The 19348-nt window shown below is 42.7% G+C and overlaps 1 protein-coding gene across 3 annotated transcripts in view; it reads left to right on the top strand.

Annotated features, from left to right (window-relative positions):
- cep290 (centrosomal protein 290) overlaps window positions 1-19348 on the top strand; it is a 62714-nt gene that overhangs the window by 42004 nt on the left and 1362 nt on the right. For 2 of the 3 annotated variants that reach the window (XM_046345531.1, XM_046345525.1), the window contains 16 exons: window positions 30-299; window positions 1727-1834; window positions 4422-4621; window positions 4969-5182; window positions 6631-6768; window positions 7050-7271; window positions 7685-7825; window positions 11900-12045; window positions 12337-12492; window positions 12698-12800; window positions 14822-14944; window positions 15179-15265; window positions 16287-16451; window positions 16618-16740; window positions 16831-17000; window positions 18852-18993. In XM_046345531.1, the coding sequence (XP_046201487.1) occupies window positions 30-299; window positions 1727-1834; window positions 4422-4621; window positions 4969-5182; window positions 6631-6768; window positions 7050-7271; window positions 7685-7825; window positions 11900-12045; window positions 12337-12492; window positions 12698-12800; window positions 14822-14944; window positions 15179-15265; window positions 16287-16451; window positions 16618-16740; window positions 16831-17000; window positions 18852-18993 (2508 nt within the window). Of the gene's footprint in view, window positions 1-29; window positions 300-1726; window positions 1835-4421; window positions 4622-4968; window positions 5183-6630; window positions 6769-7049; window positions 7272-7684; window positions 7826-11899; window positions 12046-12336; window positions 12493-12697; window positions 12801-13101; window positions 14150-14821; window positions 14945-15178; window positions 15266-16286; window positions 16452-16617; window positions 16741-16830; window positions 17001-18851; window positions 18994-19348 lie in introns of those variants that run through there. The other variant, XM_046345539.1, reaches the window with a different exon arrangement.

Below are 19348 nucleotides of genomic sequence, written 5' to 3'. Positions count from 1 at the left end.
CTCTCTTCTGCTCTACTCTCACTGAGCAGAAGCTGAAGGAGAAGGAATCTGCCCTGTGGAAGGCAGAGCAGAACATCCTCTCCAGGGACCGGGTAATCAATGAGCTGCGTCTGCGGCTCCCTGCGGCTGCAGACAGGGAGAGGCTCTTGGCAGACCTGGCCAAGCACCAGGAGGACCAGAGGGAGAGCCAGCCGGCCCTCAAGGTGGCCCACCAGACCATCAACAACCTGCAGGGACGCCTGGACCAGAAGGAGGAGGTCCTTAAGAAGTACCAGAACCTACTGGCCCGGGCTAGACAGGTACAGCAGGGGGTAGAGAACTATAGGATTTCTAGGAAGCAACAAGCCTGCTAAGTGTATCTGCATTTGATGCACAATTTGTGGTTGATGTTCGGACTTAAACACCAAATGGCCATTTAGACATATTAGAAAGTGTTAGAGAAAAAGAGGGTGCGAGAAGTTGTTTTAACTGTCTCTCCGTGTGGACACCTGCTTGTCAAACATCTCATTCCAAAATCATGGGCATTAATATGGAGTTGGCTCCCCATTGCTGACATAACAGCCTCCACTCTTTTGGGAAGGCATTCCACTAGATGTTGGAACATTGCTGCAGGGGACTTGCTTCCATTCAATCACAAGAGCATTAGTGAGGTCAGGCACTGATGTTGGGCGATTAGGCCTGGCTCGCAGTCGGCATTCCAATTCATCGCAAAGGTGTTCGATGGGGTTGAGGTCAGTGCTCTGCAGGCCAGTCAAAGTTCTTCCACACCGATCTCGACAAAACATTTCTGTATGGACCTCGCTTTGTACACTGGGGCATTGTCATGCTCAACAGGAAAGGGCCTTCCCCAAACTGTTGCCACAAAGTTGGGAGCACAGAACAGTCTAGATTGTCATTGTATGCTGTAGTGTTAAGATTTCCCTTCACTGGAACTAAGGGGCCTAGCCCGAACCATTATTCCTCCTCCCCAAAACATTACAGTTGACACTATGCATTGGGGCAGGTAGTGTTCTCCTGGCATCCACCAAACCTAGATTAGTCCGTCAGACTGCCAGATGGTGAAGCATGATTCATCACTCCAGAGAAGGCGTTTCCACTGCACCAGAGTCCAATGGCGGCGGCTTTACAGCACTCCAACCCGACGCTTTGCATTGTGCGTGGTGATCTTAGGCTTGTGTGCGTCTGCTCAACCATGGAACCCCATTTCATGAAGCTCCCAACGAAGAGTTATTGTGCTGACGTTGCTTCCAAAGGCACTTTGGAATTCAGTAGTGAATGTTGCAACCGAGGACAGACGATTTTTACGCGCTTCATCACTCAGTGGTCCCGTTCTGTGAGCTTGTGTGGCCTACCAACGGCTGAGCCATTGTTGCTCTTAGACATTTCCACTTCACAATAACAGCACTTACAGTTGACCGGGGCAGCTCTGATGAACTGACTTGTTGGAAAGGTAGCATCCTATGACTGTGCCACATTGAAAGTCACTGAGCTCTTCAGTAAGGCCATTCTACTGCCAATCTTTGTCTACAGAGATGCATGCCTGTATGCTTGATTTTATACACCTTTTATACACCTGTCAGCAATGGGTGTGACTGAAATTGCTGAATCCACAAATTTGAAAGGGTGTCCACATACTTTTGCATATATAGTGTATCCTTATATGGCTGTGGTGTGTACTGTTGGTTCTATTGGTTCTGACTGCTGTGGCCTTCTGAATTAACCCCAGGAGCAGGAGGATATCACCAGGAGACATGAAGAGGAGATGAGGACGCTGCATCAGAAACTGGACCTGCACACTGACACCTCCCTTGACCGCTTCAAACAGACCGCACTGGTATGTAGCCCAGCCTAGCTCTACCATGGCTCTCTCTTGGTCTGTGTTAGGGTTACAACGGTTCAGAAACTTTCTCTGGCTTTTCAGAAATTCTGGTCTTAGGATTCCAATTTGGTAGGATCATTGATGTCTACCACCAATGCAAGATTGCTATGGACTTTTATCATGTTACTCACTATTCTTTATTTGTCCCGGTAAAAAGATAATTCCAACAATTCTGTACCTTTTGAAAGTGTAACTTGGTCAAAATAAACATTTGCTTTCACCTTATTTTAACACTCTGTCATAAAAAGCACATGTTCAGCTTCATAAAGAACATGTTTTCCCATCTCATGAGGTTAAATAAAAAGACTATAGTAAGTGTTTACGAAGTGCCAAATAAAGTAACAGGGTTGACCGCTCAGTTTTTCATCACAAAACACCAGAAAATGTCCAAAAAGCATCTAACAAGCCCACCTGCTTTCACACTATTATTTGACTATTAGATGTTCAATGTTTCTTTTGAAGAAAAAAAAAACGTTTTTTTAGGAATATTAAAACGAGAGTTTTGTTCATGTAACAGGGGTTGACCTTAAAATGAGGGACAGACGTAAATTAATCACTTATCACATTAAATATCTTCTCCGCTATGCAATCTGGTTTCAGAGCTGGTTATGGGTGCACCTCAGCCACGCTCAAGGTTCTAAACGATATCTTAACCGCCATCGATAAGAAACAATACTGTGCAGCCGTATTCATTGACCTGGCCAATGCTTTCGACTCTGTCAATCACCACATCGGCAAACTCAACAGCCTTGGTTTCTCAAATGATTGCCTCGCCTGGTTCACCAACTACTTCTCTGATAGAGTGTCAAATCTGAGGGCCTGTTGTCCGGGCCTCTGGCAGTCTCTATGGGGGTGCCACAGGGTTCAATTTTTGGGCCCGACTCTCTTCTCTGTATATATCAATGATGTCGCTCTTGCTGCTGGTGAGTCTCTGATCCACCTCTACGCAGACGACACCATTCTGTATACTTCTGGCCCTTCTTTGGACACTGTTAAATAACCCGCCAGGCGAGCTTCAATTCCATACAACTCTACTTCCGTGGCCTCCAACTGCTTAAATACTGCTTAAATACAAGTAAAACTAAATGCATGCTCTTCAACCGACCGCTGCCTGCACCTGCCCACCCGTCCAGCATCACTACTCTGGACGGTTCTGACTTAGAATATGTGGACATCTACAAATACCTAAGTGTCTGGTTAGACTGTAAACTCTCCTTCTAGACTCACATAAAACATATCCAATCCAAAGTTAAATCTAGAATTGGCTTCCTATTTCGCAACAAAGCATCCTTCACTCATGCTGCCAAACATACCCTCGCAAAACTGACCATCTTACCTATCCTCGACTTTGGCGATGTCATTTACAAAATAGCCTCCAACACCCTACTCAACAAATTGGATGCAGTCTAGCACAGTGCCATCCGTTTTGTCACCAAAGCCCCATATACTACCCACCACTGCGACCTGTACGCTCTCGTTGGCTGGCCCTCTCTTCATACTCTTCGCCAAACCCACTGGCTCCAGGTCATCTACAAGACCCTGCTAGGTAAAGTCTTATCTCTGCTCGCTGGTCACCATAGCTGCACCCACCCGTCGTACATGTTCCAGCAGGTATATCTCACTTGTCACCCCCAAAGTCAATTCCTCCTTTGACCGCCTCTCCTTCCAGTTCTCTGCTGCCAATGACTGGAACGAACTACAAAAATCTCTGAAACTGGAAACATTTATACCCCTCACTAGCTTTAAGCACCAGCTGTCAGAGCTGCTCACAGATCACTGCACCAGTATATAGCCCATCTATAAATAGCCCAAACAACTACCTCTTCCCCTACTGTATTTATTTATTTATTTTGCTCCTTTGCACCCCAGTATTTTTACTTTGCACACTCATCTACTGTCAAATCTACCATTTCTGTGTTTTAATTGCTATATTGTATTTACTTCACCACCATGGCCTATGTATTGCCTTTACCTCCCTTACCTCACCTCATTTGCTCACATTGAATATAGACTTATTTTTCTGTATTGACTGTATGTTTGTTTTACTCCATGTGTAACTCTGTGTTGTTATATGTGTCAAACTGCTTTGCTTTATCTTGGCCAGGTCGCAGTTGTGAATGAGAACTTGTTCTCAACTTGCCTACCTGGTTAAATTAAGGTGAAATTTAAAAAGTATATAATAATAATAATAATCATTTTCAAGAATAACTTTGTCAAAGCAACAGAAATAACTACTAGTGCTTTATAATGATAGACATTTAAGATTAAGTGGGTTGAAATCTTCCTAGAAGTGACACAGTGTTGGATGGACAGGTCAAAATGCTGAATTTTGGCACTTTAGCAAGCCATTATTCATATAAGAAACCGGTTGTATTGAATTTTCCATGTGGTCTATATTAAAGGACACTTCATTTAATATAACAGGCTTTTGAAATTAAATATTGGTGCACAATTTCTACTTAAATATCAAAGATATGCAAAAGGCACTCTTTTCCTGGAACGACCCAAAAATATCTTCTGTTAATCTCCTTGTTGTCTCCAGGAGTTAATGAAGAAGCCCACCATAACGGTGCCGACCACCAAGCACCTGATTCGCCTAGCTGAGATGGAACAGACGGTGGTGGAACAAGACCGCGCTCTGTCCTCCATGACCGACCGGCTGAAGGGCCTCATTGCAGACCTGGACAGGCAGAGGAACCTCACAGCCATGCAGGCCAAAGAGCACGCCTCAGAGAGGACTAAGTAAGTCACTGGCTGGTTTAAGATGCACACCAAAGATACTCAGTGCTAAGCTACATACATTGTTTACCTGATCTGTCATGTAATTGAGAATTGAGATCTGCATTTACGTTGGCCTACTGTATGTGATCAGGAATAGTGAATTTGATGGCATCCCAGGCCTAGGAAAAGTTAGAAAGAAACAATAAATGATAAAGCTATATGTAAACTAGGATTAGGCTTGTTTAGCTCACAAAATGTTGATTATTTAGTTTGTCTTTGTCAATAATTTCATCCTATCTATACAAACTGTGTTTAACCAATTTGACCTGTGCCCTGTGTTTAGCTTAACCCCACTGTGTGTGTTCTAGGCTGGAGGAGCGTCATGCAGCCCAGGCCAAAGCTATGTCAGGGGAGGCTGAGGAGCAGCGGGCTCAGCTGGGTCAGATGGAGAAGGAGCTGCACTACCTCCGCACAGAGCTGGAGGCCCAGAAACAGGCCAACGTCCGCTCGCCCAGCAACACCATGAAGAACCTGGTGGAGAGACTCAAAGCACAGCTCAACCAGAAAGAGAAACAACTGAAGGTGAAGACTAGGAAGATATAGTTGTGGCCAGATATATTAGCAGCCTTGCACCTTTCTTAAATAATTCCCTATTTCTTCTCAAATAAGTTGATGGGCATGTACTCTTATAATCTCCACCCGGCACAGCCAGAAGAGGACTGACCACCCCTCAGAGCCTGGTGCCTGTCTAGATTTCTTCCTACATTCCTGCCTTTCTATGCTGGATTTTCTAGGGAGTTTTTCCTAGCCACTGTGCTTCTACATCTACATTGCTTGCTGTTTGGGGTTTTAAGCTGGTTTTCTGTATAAGCACTTTGTAACAACTGCTGATGTAAAAAGGGCTTTAAAAATAAATGTGATTGAATTTGATTGATTGAAAACTTTTGGCCACCACACCTTGTTATTGGAATTTCAACATTGCAGAACAAATGGCATGGACAAAATTATTGGCATCCCAGAGCTAGTACTTGGTTGCACAGCCTTTGGCCAAGATAACTGCAGACAAACACTAACCATCAATGAGCTTGTCTACTGACAATGTTGCCCACTTTTCAGCAGCAAACTGCTAAAATTCTTCAATATTTGACGGGTTCCTTCCACAAACTACTGTTTTCAGATCTCGCCATAGGTTATGGATGTGATTCAGATCTGGACTCTTCGCTAGCCACTCCAGAACAGTCCAGCATCTCTTAACCATTCCTGCTCTAAGACCCGAAACCTTCAATGGAGACCCGGTTTCAATGTTCAACTCAGTGTCCAAAAACTGGGTCGCCTTTGAAGGTTATGGGTCTTCCAGCAGGACAACAACCCCAAGCACACATAAAAAGCACTCTGGAATGGTTCAAAAAGAAACGCTGGACTGTTCTGGAAATCACATCCATAACCTATGGCGAGAGCTGGAAACAGTAGTTGGTGCAGTGCACCCTTCAAACATTAAAGAATTAGAGCAGTTTGCTGCTTTAGAGTGGGCCATATTGCCTGTAGAATAGTGCAACAAGCTCATTGATGACTACAAGAAGCATTTGTTGAAAGTTATCTTGGCCAAAGGCTGCGCAACCAAGTAAAGGCTCCGGGGTGCCAATAATTTTGTCCATGCCATTTGTGAAATTAAAATTGTCAATGTAAGTTTACAAAAATAAAATTGGTTCTGAAATGTTGAAATTCCAATAACAAGGTGTGGAGACCAAAAGTGTATTAAAAAAAAATGCCAGCTCATTTTAGGAGAAATAGGGAATTATTTGAGAAAAGTGCAAGGGTGCCAATATATTTGGCCACATCTGTGTTTGTTGGTCTTATGGTCTGCTCTCTATAGAACTGTGTCAGTGTAATTATAGCATCTTGGGAGCATGAACATGACTGCCAAACGTCACAATAGACTGACTAAACAGACCGGAACTATATTATGCCTCTCCACTTCATCCTCTCCATCTCCCTTTCCCTTTTCACCCCTTTCTCTCGCTTTCTCTCAGGCTCTGAGTAAGGCCCTGTTGGCGCTGAGGGCAGAGATGACGTCCCATGCGGAGCAGCAGATCATAGCCAATGCATCTCACAGAGAGGATAGCCTCAATGTCCAGCTGCTGGTAGATAAGCATACCAAGGACCTCAAGGTTGGTCCCCATCACTCTCTCAGTCTCATAGCATATTAGGTACCGTGCTATTAATGAACTAGCGCTTACATAATTTCAAACCCTTAAAACACAATCTGCTAACACTCGTAAGTGATAGAGGGTTTATCTTTCCTGATAAGTGTTAAGATTCCCAGTCATGACACATAATCAGCATGTTATGCTGCACATGTTTTTATATCCCAATTATCAATACAGAATAACTTTTGTCAAGTCGCACAGTATATCCCTTGAATGCATACCAATCTGGTTATTTCCATCAGGCTCGTGTGCAGGAGCTAAATGAAGAGCTCCAGGGGGCGAAGGAGGCTGTGAAGGCAGGGAGGGGGAGAGAGAACACCCTGAAGGAGGAGGTAGAGGGCCTGAACAAGGACCTCCAGAAGAGCCTGAAGACCCAGAGCAAGCTGCAGGGGGAGAAGGAAGAGAGAGACGAGGAGATCCAGGAACTCAAACAGCGAATCAAGAGGCTCAACAGCGGACTGCAGGTCAGTGACACAATCCGACTTGTTTCTGTGTCCAATCGGCAAGCTGGGGAGTAGGAATATGCTTATTTTATTATTATTATTATGTAATCCAATTGAATGGACAATAGTTGTGTAATTTATCAATTGATTGGGGGGTGGGGGACGACTCTGTTAGTGTGTTTGACTGATCATCTATTTGTGTTATCAATCTATGTAATTGTTTAAATTGTGTATGTGGGAGCGTGTCTGCATGTGCGCATATGTCTGTGTGCCAAAAGAAAAATGTTTAACTGTAAATAATTGTGTGTGTGTGTGTGTGTGTGTGTGTGTGTGTGTGTGTGTGTGTGTGTGTGTGTGTGTGTGTGTGTGTGTGTGTGTGTGTGTGTGTGTGTGTGTGTGTGTGTGTGTGTGTGTGTGTGTGTGTGTGTGTGCAGGGTCAATCTGAGCCTGAGGGAAAGGGGCCCACAGTAGAGGCACTGCAGAAGAAGATCCGTAAGTTGGAGTGTGAGCTGGAAAGGAGAAGTGTACCAGAGTCAACAACAGAGAGGAAAGGTCTTGGCCTAAAGGATGACAAGGTGAGTACATACTGTTTTACCCACTTCAGGTACAGTTGAAGTCGGAAGTTTACATACACCTTAGCCAATTACATTTAAACTCAGTTTTTCACAATTCCTGACATTTAATCCTAGTAAAGATGTCCTGTCTTAGGTCAGTTAGGATCACCACTTTATTTTAAGAATGTGAAATGTGAAATAATAGTAGAGAGAATTATTTATTTCAGCTTTAATTTCATTCATCACATTCCCAGTGGGTCAGAAGTTTACGTACACTCAATCACTCAATTAGTATGTGGTAGCATAGCCTTTAAATTGTTTAACTTGGGTTAAACGTTTCGGGTAGCCTTCCGCAAGCTTCCCACAATAAGTTGGATGAATTTTGGCCCATTCCTCCTGACAGAGCTGATGTAACTGAGTCAGGTTTGTAGGCCTCCTTGCTTGCACACACTTTTTTAGTTCTGCCCACAAATGTTTTATAGGATGGATGTCAGGGCTTTGTGATGGCCACTCCAATACCTTGACTTTGTTGTTTTTAAGCCATTTTACAACATTGGAAGTATGCTTGGGGTGATTGTCCATTTGGAAGACCCATTTGCAACCAAGCTTTAACTTCCTGGCTGATGTCTTGAGATGTTGCTTCAATATATCCACGTAATTTTCATTCCTCATGATGCCATCTATTTTGTGAAGTGCACCAGTCCCTCCTGCAGCAAAGCACCCCAACAACATGATACTGCCACCCCCGTGCTTCACGGTTGGGATGGTGTTCTTCGGCTTGCTAGCCTCCCCCTTTTTCTTCCAAACATAACAATGGTCATTATGGCCAAACAGTTCTATTTTTGTTTCATCAGACCAGAGGACATTTCTCCAAAAAGTACAATCTTTGTCCCCATGTGCAGTTGAAAACCGTAGTCTGGCTTTTTTAGGGAGGTTTTGGAGCAGTGGCTTTTTCCTTGCTGAGCGGCCTTTCAGGTTATGTCGATATAGGACTCGTTTTGCTGTGGATATAGATACTTTTGTACTTGTTTCCTCCACATCTTCACAAGGTCCTTTGCTGTTGTTCTGGGATTGATTTGCACTTTTCGCACCAAAGTACGTTCATCTCTAGGAGACAGAACGCGTCTCCTTCCTGAGCGGTATGACGGCTGCGTGGCCCCATGGTATTTATACTTGCGTACCATTGTTTGTACAGATGAACATGGTACCTTCACGTGTTTGGAAATTGCTCCCAAGGATGAACCAGACGTGTGAAGGTCTACAGTTTTTTTCTTAGGTTTTGGCTGATTTCTTTTGATTTCCCCATGATGTCAAGCAGAGGCACTGAGTTTAGGTAGGTCTTGAAATACATCCACAGGTACACCTCCAATAGACTCAAATGATGTCAATAGCCTATCAGAAGCTTCTAAAGCCATGACATCATTTTCTGGAATTTTCCAAGCTGTTTAAAGGCACAGTCAACTTAGTATATGTAAACTTCTGACCCACTGGAATTGTGATACAGTGAAATAATCTGTCTGTCAACAATTGTTGGAAAAATTACTTGTGTCATGAACAAAGTAGATGTCATAACCGACTTGAGAAAACTATAGTTTGTTAACAAGATTTGTGGAGTGGATGAAAAACGAGTTTTAATGACTCTATTCTAAGTGTATGTAAACTTCCAACTTCAACTGTATATACTGTATTCTAGTCAAGGCTCATCCTGTATAACTACTACTGTACACAAATTTCTATTCAAATACTGTCCATAATGTCAATACACACCTTCATATATGTACAGTATATATTTATATTCTGGACTCTGACATTGCTCATTCTAGCATTTCTATATTTCTTAATTCCTCAATTCCTTTATATAAATGTTTTGGATATTTTCGTGTATTGTTAGGTAGTACTGCACTGAAACATAAGCATTTTGCTACACCCGCAGTAACATCTGCAAAATATGTGTACACGAACAATAGCATTTGATTTGATTCGATTTGGCAACTGCTCAGCATATGACAGTAAGGCGCTACAGAGGGTAATGCGTATGGCCCAGTACATCTTTGGGGCCAAGCTTCCTGACATCCAGGACTAGAGGTCGACCGATTATGATTATTCACTGCCGATACCGATTATTGGAGGACCAAAGAGCCGATACCGATTAATAAGACAATTTTTTTTTTTTTGTAATAATGACAATTACAACAATACTTAATTAACACTTTTTTTTACCTTTATTTAACTAGGCAAGTCAGTTAAGAACATATTCTTATTTTCAATGACGGCCTAGGAACAGTGGGTTAACTGCCTGTTCAGGGGCAGAACGACGGGGTTTGAACCTTCCGGTTACTAGTCCAACACTCTAACCACTAGGCTACGCTGCCGCCCCTAATACATCAATAAAATCAACTTCGCCTCAAGTAAATAATGAAACATGTTCAATTTGGTTTAAATAATAAGTGTTGGAGAAGAAAGAAAAAGTGCAATATGTGCTATGTAAGAAAGCTAACGTTTGAGTTCCTTGCTCAGAACATGAGAACATATGAAATCTGGTGGTGGAGTCTTCAATATTTCCAGGTAAGAAGTTTTAGGTTGTAGTTATTATATAAATTATAGGACTATTTCCCTCTATACCATTTGTATTTCATTAACCTTTGACTATTGGATGTTCTTATAGGTACTTTAGTATTGCCAGTGTAACAGTATAGTTTCCGTCCCTCTCCTCACTCGTCCCTGGGCTCGAACCAGCAACACAACGACAATTAGCGTGCGCTAACTAGCTGGCCATTTCACTTCGGTTACACGAGCCTCATCTCGGTAGTTGATAGATTTGAAGTCATAAAAAGCGCAATGCTTGACGCACAACGAAGAGCTTCTGGCAAAACGCACGAAAGTGCTGTTTGAATGAATGTTTACGCACCTGCTTCTGCCTACCACCGCTCAGTCAGATACTTAGATACTTGTATGCTCAGTCAGATTATATGCAACGCAGGACACGCTAGATAATATCTAGTAATATCATCAACCATGTGTAGTTAACTAGTGATTATTATTGATTGTTTTTTATAAGATAAGTTTAATGCTAGCTAGCAACTTACCTTGGCTTACTGCATTTGTGTAACAGGCAGTCTCATTGTGGAGTGCAACGAGAGAGAGACAGGTCGTTATTGCGTTGGACTAGTTAACTGTAAGGTTGCAAGATTGGATCCCCCGAGCTGACAAGGTGAAAATCTGTCGTTCTGCCCCTGAACAAGGCAGTTAACCCACTGTTCCTAGGCCGTCATTGAAAATAAGAATATGTTCTTAACTGACTTGCCTAGTTAAATAAAGGTATAAAAAAAATAGATTAAAAAATTGGCGCCCTAAAATACCGATTTCCGATTGTTATGAAAACTTTGAACTCGGCCCTAATTAATCGGCCATTCCGATTAATCAGTCGACCTATATAGTAGGTGGTGTCAGAGGAAGGCTCAAAAAATTGTCAATGACTCCAGTCACCCTAGTCATAGACTGTTCTCTGAAAGTCCCCTCCCTTTGTTTTTACACTGCTGCTACTCACTGTTTATTATCATAGTCACTTTACAAATGACCTCGACTATTCTGTACCCCCGCACGTTGACTCGTTATCGGTACCCCCTGTATATAGCCTCCACATTGACTCGGTACTGGTACCCCCTGTATAGAGCCTCCACATTGACTCTGTACTGGTACCCCCTGTATATAGTCTCCACATTGACTCTGTACTGGTACCCCCTGTATATAGCTTCATTATTGTTATGTACATTTATTGTGTACATTTTTGATTGATTAGATTTGTTTTACTTTAGTTGATTTAGTAAATATTTAATTAACTCTATTTCTTGAACTGCATTGTTGGTTAAGGACTTGTAAGAAAGAATTTCACAGTAAGGTTTACACCTGTATTCAGCGCATGTGTCACATCAGATTTGATTTGATCCCTCCCTCCCTGTCCCACTGCATGTTGGCTCCATAGACATCCTATAATTATATTCCTGTATTTCATGGATATTCACAAATACAAGGTATTTTAGAATTGAAAGGAACCTGTGTGAGACATGCCTCATCATCACACTATCTATCCTGCAGACAAATAAAGAAGAAATAGTGCGGTGGGAGGAGGGCAAGAAGTGGCAGGCCAGGATGGAGAAAGTGAGGAACATTCTGAAGGAGAAGGAGAGGGAAAGCGAGTCTGTCTCTAAGCAGCTGAGTACTCTCAAGGAGCTCTACGCCAGGTTAGAACCAAGACACTCATGGTGCAAGGGGTTTAGCCACACCATGCACACACCATAAGAAACATACACATCCCACACACTTCATGAAGACATACTAAGTACAGACATTTTGACTGACACACACGGACGCACATGCACACGGACAAGACCAACAAAAGGTTCACAGAAGCACATGACCCTGCTTACTCATACACAATAGATATCGAACACTCACTCACTCCTTCACTCCAATACTCCTTAGCCATATGGTCTTACGTTGTGCCATGTCCCTGGTTGTCCCTCTGTGTTCAGACTGGAGCAGGAGAAGGCAGGTCTGCAGAGGAAACTGAAGGGTCGTGGTGTGACGGCAGATCAGGTGGTGGGGGTGAGGACACAGGAGTCTGAGAAAGAACTGGTTGAGCTGAAGAGGAGGAACGCTGAGCTGGAGCAACAGATCCTCACCATAAAGTAGGTGTTTCAGACATTGTAAACTGTCCTGCTGTTGGTTTGTTTAATAGCAACTCTTTTTCTTTAGAAGCTCAAAATCATAGGGCTTTTTCTGGTGGACAAATAAGATGGTGGGAACACATCGACAGCACTATTATGTATTGTGTTTGCAGTATAACCAGACCAACCCTTGTAGGACTAACATTTTCCTCTCTGTCCATTCCAGACAGCAGCAGGCCCTACCCAGAGATTCTGCCATGGAGGACATGAACCTGAGGAACCACTACCTGGAGGACAGGCTTCACTCCCTGGAGAGCCAGAAGTCCTCTGTAAGACTACACACTGACTGACTCAAATATGATCTGAGACTGCACTACCTTTTACACACAAACACAACAAGACAGGAAAACATACTTAAACTGCCGGGCTTGACATTGAACGTTTGTGAAAACTCACTCAGACACAACAGACAACCACTGTTTACAAATATTGCCAACTGTCTTTCATCTCACTATGTACGTATGTTTGCATTAATTTCATATTTAAGTCATTAGGTTTCTACACTTTCTTTATTCTCTTTTATACTTCTCTCTTTCACCCACTCCTCAATCCCATTCGATGCACGTGAAGGAGGGGAGAAGTTTGGTCTCCCCGTCCGTGTCCTTGAAAGAGCTTCGTTCACTGACGTTTGATGTTGGTGACGTACATGAGAAAAAGAGGGTCCTGACCTTCTTAGCCAATGACAGTGTAGCCTGTCAGAGAGATGGCACGTCAGCCCACAAGGAGGGGGCACTACACCCAAACCAAGAACAGAAAGAAACCCAGACCGGCTTTGATGGAACAAATGACTGTGTACCTGAGACCGAGCAGACAGAGAAACCAAGCAGGGCCGAGGGTGGAGAACAGGAAAGAACAGATGAGACTGGAGAGGGAGGACATGAAGAACAGACTGAAGATATTGGAGAGGGAGATGTGGAAACAGAAGAGACTGACAGAGAGTCCAAGCAGGAGAACCTGGAAAAAAGTGGCGCAGAGTCAGAGAATGTCAATGAGGTGGCTGTTGCTGAACTAGTGGACATAACCACAGAGGAGAATCTCATTGTCAGACAGGATTCCACAAGTGACACTGTGCTGGATTTGAGTGTACCCAAACCATAGAAATAGAATGAATAGAACAGGCTTGGAACCTCTAACCCTGGCAATTTGACTGGTGAACTCATTGGTACACTCGCACTGGCTGCCTGGTATTGTGATGCAATAATTTCCATTGTAATATAGAATGTTCCTTCAAATTATGTTAACTGATTTGGCTCGTGCAATATAATGGAATTTTTGTAATGTGAGTTGAGTATAATCAACATATTACAGCACATGTTGATGAGTACACATAGGAGCAAAGCAGGACGTTAAAAAAAAGTGCACCGTACACTTCCTTTTTTCTTCCATTATTTTTACTTCCTGCTTTGCTCCTATGGGTACACTCGCAATGGCCACCAGTCCACCCATTATGCCATAGTTTACTTGAATGGGGACATTCTTTCTATTCATTCTATTTTTATGATCCAAACCTCCTAAATCCAGAATGAGCCATCAACCTCTGAGAGGTTTGAGTCAGCGAAACCTGCATCTGAGCAAGGAGAGGTGACAGCAGTCAAGTAGTGTGATGGATACAGATAATGCAGAGGACACAGGGGGAGACAGAGATGGAGGAGATGGAGACACAGAGGGAGGTGGAGATGGAAATTAAGTGGGACGGAAGAAACGTCAGGAAAGAAGAGGACTTTATAATGGAGGTCATCGCTGACCCTGACAGTTTTCTCATCAAGGAACTCGACATTGACGATGTCACAGACAGGAAGCTCGAGTTTGTTTCGGAGAGTACCCGTGGTGCAGAGCTTGAGGTCATTACCAATGATATTGAGAAGATAAGACAAAAGCTCAAACCTATGTCTCCCAAAACTCATAAGGTACCAAAGGCTGCCCCTGGCTTCCACCCTGACAAGATGCTAGTGCAGTGTTTGAGCTAGCAGAAAGTGTGTAGTGTTTGGCTTGATAGGCTCCCAGTCTGTGTTTTATTTTTTATTTTTTTACCTTTATTTTAACTAGGCATGTCAGTTAAGGACAAATTCTTATTTACAATGACGGCCTACCCCGGCCAAACCCTGTGTATAGTACCTCCTTCCAGTCCTAGGCGCTACGTTTTTGTATGTTAATCCATGTGGTCACCACCTTACACTTCCTTTCTTTGCTCCCTTCATCTCTTCCCTCTTCTCTCCTAATAAATTGTTATTTTTGTGCTTTGTCACATTCTGATTGCGTAAGCGTGACGGCTGTTATTTCTTTCTTCTAGACATCAGGCACCCCCTCGCAGAAAGAGTACGAGCTTCAGAGAGAGAACTTAAAGCTTTCCTCCGAGAAGCTGGAGCTCTGCTTTCAACTGGAACAGGCCAACAACGACCTACCCAGACTAAAGGTATGGTAGATACATTATGGGGGGGGGGATTTGACTAAAAGCATAGCTGCAGATCATTAGCTCCCTTTCAACTGGGGCCTTTTTGCCCAATAACTTAAGCCCTGGAACTCAGTTCAAGCAACCGGTTAAGACCTCAGTGGACAGGTGGATTTTAAGACCTTTGGTCTGTTAATACCTGCCAGAGATGTTTGTTTTCCAGCTTATCCAATGATACCCTCTCTACTTTACTGATAGGACCAAGTTGCAGACCTCAAAGAGATGTACAACGTTCTGAAGAAGGAAAAGGCGGAGGTGGACAAAAAACTGGGCCACGTCCGTGGGGTAGGTCAATCCTAGTCTTGTGCAGGGGTTAAAGTTCTCAGTCTCTGCAACGGATTTTAGTCATATGGATGACGCATTAGGTTTGAGTCTAAAATAATATTTTTTGTGGGGGGTTATTATTTAGGGTTAATATTTATATATATTTTCAAATAACTGCCCTTTTTTCTGGCCAGTAAACCCATTTTGACAAACAAATCAGTCATTAAACAAAGGCAGTCTGTTAAATCTTTAGAGCCAAAAGGTTTGCCATGGAATTTTTTGACTGAAAAAGTTTAAATCGTGGGATTTTTGTGTGTGCTTTAATGCCTGCTTGTGTACGCTGGTGACTAGGTATCTACACTAAGTACACAAAACATTTAGAACACCTGCTCTTTTTTTACATTTTATTTCACCTTTATTTAACCAGGTTGAGAACAAGTTCTCATTTACAACTGCGAGCTGGCCAAGATAAAGCAAAGCAGTTCGACACATACAACAACATAGAGTTACACATGGAATAAACAAACATGCAATCAATAATTGTATTTTCCATGACATAGACTGACCATGTAACTACTTAATGTATAAGCTAGAGCAGGGGTTCTAAATCTTTGTTTCATGACCCGCCAATTGAGGTGTCTTTTGAATCACGACCTACCATAAGGGTTAAGCGGTGAAAAAAACATACATAAACCAAAGACTCTTTCCATGACACAGACTGACCAGGTGAATCCAGGTAAGAACTATGATCCTTTATTGATGTCTCTTGTTAAATCCACTTCAATCAGTGTAAATGAAGATGAGCAACACAATATTAGGAAGGTGTTCTTAATGTTTTGTAAACTCTGTGTATACAGATGTCGTATTCCCATGTGGTCAGGCTGTAATTCTACTCTATCCACCGGTCTGTTTTCACTCTTGTTTTACTGACATGGCTCGTAGAGCGGTTCTCACTTTACAGTCAATTTAACCATCTAGTAACAGTGTATTATACAACAACTGGATCACACAACTGAATGAAACACTTTCCTGTCCACTGTAGGCGGGTCGCAGCGGTAAAACTGTGCCAGAGTTGGAGAAGACCATCGGGCTGATGAAGAGGGTGGTAGATAGGGTGCAGAGGGAGAACGAGACGCTGAAGAAAACTCCAGCAGCACTGAGTCAGGAACAGCTCACAGCTCTGGAACGCAAGCATGAAAAACTCAAGGTGAACTGTAGTTGAACTACTTGTGTAATAGGGCATGAGATGTCATATTACATGTTTAACAACCAGTGGAGCTCTTATAGCCCTTCAAAACTGCTCGAAGGTTATGCTGTTCAAGTTCAAATGTTTTTTAAATGTATTTTGTCCTCTGGCTCTCCGTCTTCTCTAGAATGATTACGAGAAGCTCAAGAGAAACACAGAAACACAGCTGAGCTCTAGACTAGAGACCAAAACCAAAGGAGTGGAGAAAATTGTGATGGAAAACGAACATTTACGGAACGAGATTAAAAGGGTATGTGTTCCGCCCCATCCCCTTTTCATGGGATGCATAGTTACAACATTTAGTCAAGTCTCAGGACTCATTTTAAAAAATGTGTTGCAGGAGACTGAGGCTACGGAGAGGCTGAGGATGGCCAAGACCAGTCTAGAGATGACCAATGAGAAGCTGGAGGCTGAGCTGGAGGAGGCCAGACAACAGCTAGTGGCAGCCCAGTCCAGGGTCATCCCTGAGGGGGTCGAAAGTAAGACCTGGAAGGCCACGGTGGTAACAAGGTGAGGGATCCGTTGAAATTAACGAAGTCAACCACTCAGTCCTCACTCCTATTCTCATCTGACTAAAAGACACGAGCGAACTCACTAACCCTGTTTCTTGGACTGTAACTACTTAATGTATAAGCTAGAGCAGGGGTTCTAAAACTTTTTTTGTGACCCGCCAATTGAGGTGTCTTTTGAGTCATGACCTACCATAAGGGTTGAGCGGTGAAAAAACATACATAGACCAAAGACTAAGTAAAAATATATATAATCTTGGCAGCAGAAAATGTTGTAGTTCAGCTAATTTCCTGCAATTCTACACATTTTACCATGGTTAATGCTGTGTTTATGCTCAAACATAACAAAATCAATGGGGGCCTGATTGTCTAGTGTTTCTTTTGTTGATTGTAAGTTCTCCAAGATTATAGGCTATTATTTAAAAATATATACGCTACCTTTCAAAAGTTTGGAGTCACGTAGAAATGTCCTTGTTTTTGAAAGACAATCAGAGGCGTACAGAGGCCCATTGTCAGCAACCATCACTCCTGTGTTCCAATGGCACGTTGTGTTAGCTAATCCAAGTTTATCATTTTAAAAGGCTAATTGATCATTAGAAAACCCTTTTGCAATTATGTTAGCACAGCTGAAAGCTGTTATTATGATTAAAGAAGCAATAAAACTGTCCGTCTAAACTATTTGGAGTATCAGCATTTGTGGGTTCGATTACAGGCTCAAAATGTCCAGAAACAAAGAACTTTCTTCTGAAACTTGTCAGTCTATTCTTGTTCTGATAAATGAAGGCTATCAATGCGAGAAATTGCCAAGAAACTGAAGATCTCGTACACCGCTGTGTACTACTCCATTCACAGAACAGCAACTGGCTCTAGCCAGAATAGAAAGAGTGGGAGGCCCCGGTGCAGAACTGAGCAAGAAGAAAGTACATTAGAATGTCTAGTTTGAGAAACAGATGCCTCACAAGTCCTCAACTGGAAGCTTCATTAAATAGTACCCACAAAACACCAACCTCAACGTCAACAGTGAAGAGGCGACTCAGGAATGCTGGCCTTCTATGCAGAGTTCCTCTGTCCAGTGTCTGTGTTCTTTTGCTCATCTTAATATTTTATTTTTATTGGCCAGTCTGAGATATGGCTTCTTTTTTTTTTTGCAACTCTGCCTAGAAGACCAGCATCCCGGAGTTGCCTCCTCAATTGTCTGGATTGACTGGCCTTCGTGTCTTAAAGTAATGATGGACTGTTGTTTCTCTTTGCTTATTTGAGCTGTTCTTGCCATAATATGGACTTGGTCTTTTACCAAATAGGGCTATATTCTGTATACCACCACTACCATGTCACAACACAACTGATTGGCTCAAACTCATTAAGAAGGAAAGAAATTCCACAAATTAAAAACAAAGCACACCTGTTAATTGAAATGCATTCCAGGTGACTACCTCATGAAGCTGGTTGAAAGACTGCCAAGAGTGTGCAAAGCTTTCATCAAGGCAAAGGGTGGCTACTTTGAAGAATTTTAACTTTTTTGGTTACTACATGATTCCATGTATTATTTCATAGTTTTGATGTCTTTACTATTATTCCACAATGTACAAAATAAGAAAACCCTGGAATGAGGTGTGTCCAAACTTTTGACTGGTACTGTTCAAAAAAATTGCAATGCACAACATTTTTTTATCCTGCGACCTGCATGGACCCCTGCCACAACCTACAAGTGGGTCCCGACTGACAGTTTGGGAACCACTGACCTAAAGAACAAACATCTAGATCTGCTAGAATACCAAGCCAACATAGACTACAGTGGGGTGTCTTGAAACTAGATAGCTGACTGAAAAGGGGTTGGTTTCCCTCCCTTCAGGATGTTTGAGAGTAAGATGAAAGCACTAGAGCAGGACATCAGCCAGAAGAACTCCAGTCTCTCAGAGCTCAGGCTGAAGCTGCGAGAGGCCAGTGAGAGGGAGGAGAAAGCACAGCGAGTCGCCAGCCAACTACAGGAGCAGGTAAGCGTAAGAGCTCCACACAGAGAAAAATTAAGAATCGCACAGTGATTTCACAGTCTACGCAATCAGAGCTATGGAGCTACGTCGGATCCGTTGCGTAGACTGTGAAATCACTGTGCGATTCTTAATTTTTTTCAATGGTTGAGCCTCAAATGGCACCCTGTTCCCTATATAGTGCACTACTTTTAACCACGGCTCATAGGGCTCTGTTCAAAAGTAGTGTACTACATACAGAATAGAGTGCCATATATGATGTACTATTGTCGTTCTGGGCCAATCAAACCAGATTGTTTATATAAAGATAATGAAGTAGCATTCTAGTACTATGTTACATTATTTTCATGGTGGTGAAAAC

This window comes from Oncorhynchus gorbuscha, linkage group LG01, assembly GCF_021184085.1.
Source record: "Oncorhynchus gorbuscha isolate QuinsamMale2020 ecotype Even-year linkage group LG01, OgorEven_v1.0, whole genome shotgun sequence".
NCBI classification, from domain to species: Eukaryota; Metazoa; Chordata; class Actinopteri; order Salmoniformes; family Salmonidae; genus Oncorhynchus; species Oncorhynchus gorbuscha.
The sequence above is the reverse complement of the archived record's forward strand: the minus strand, read 5'-3'. Positions and strand labels throughout refer to the sequence as shown.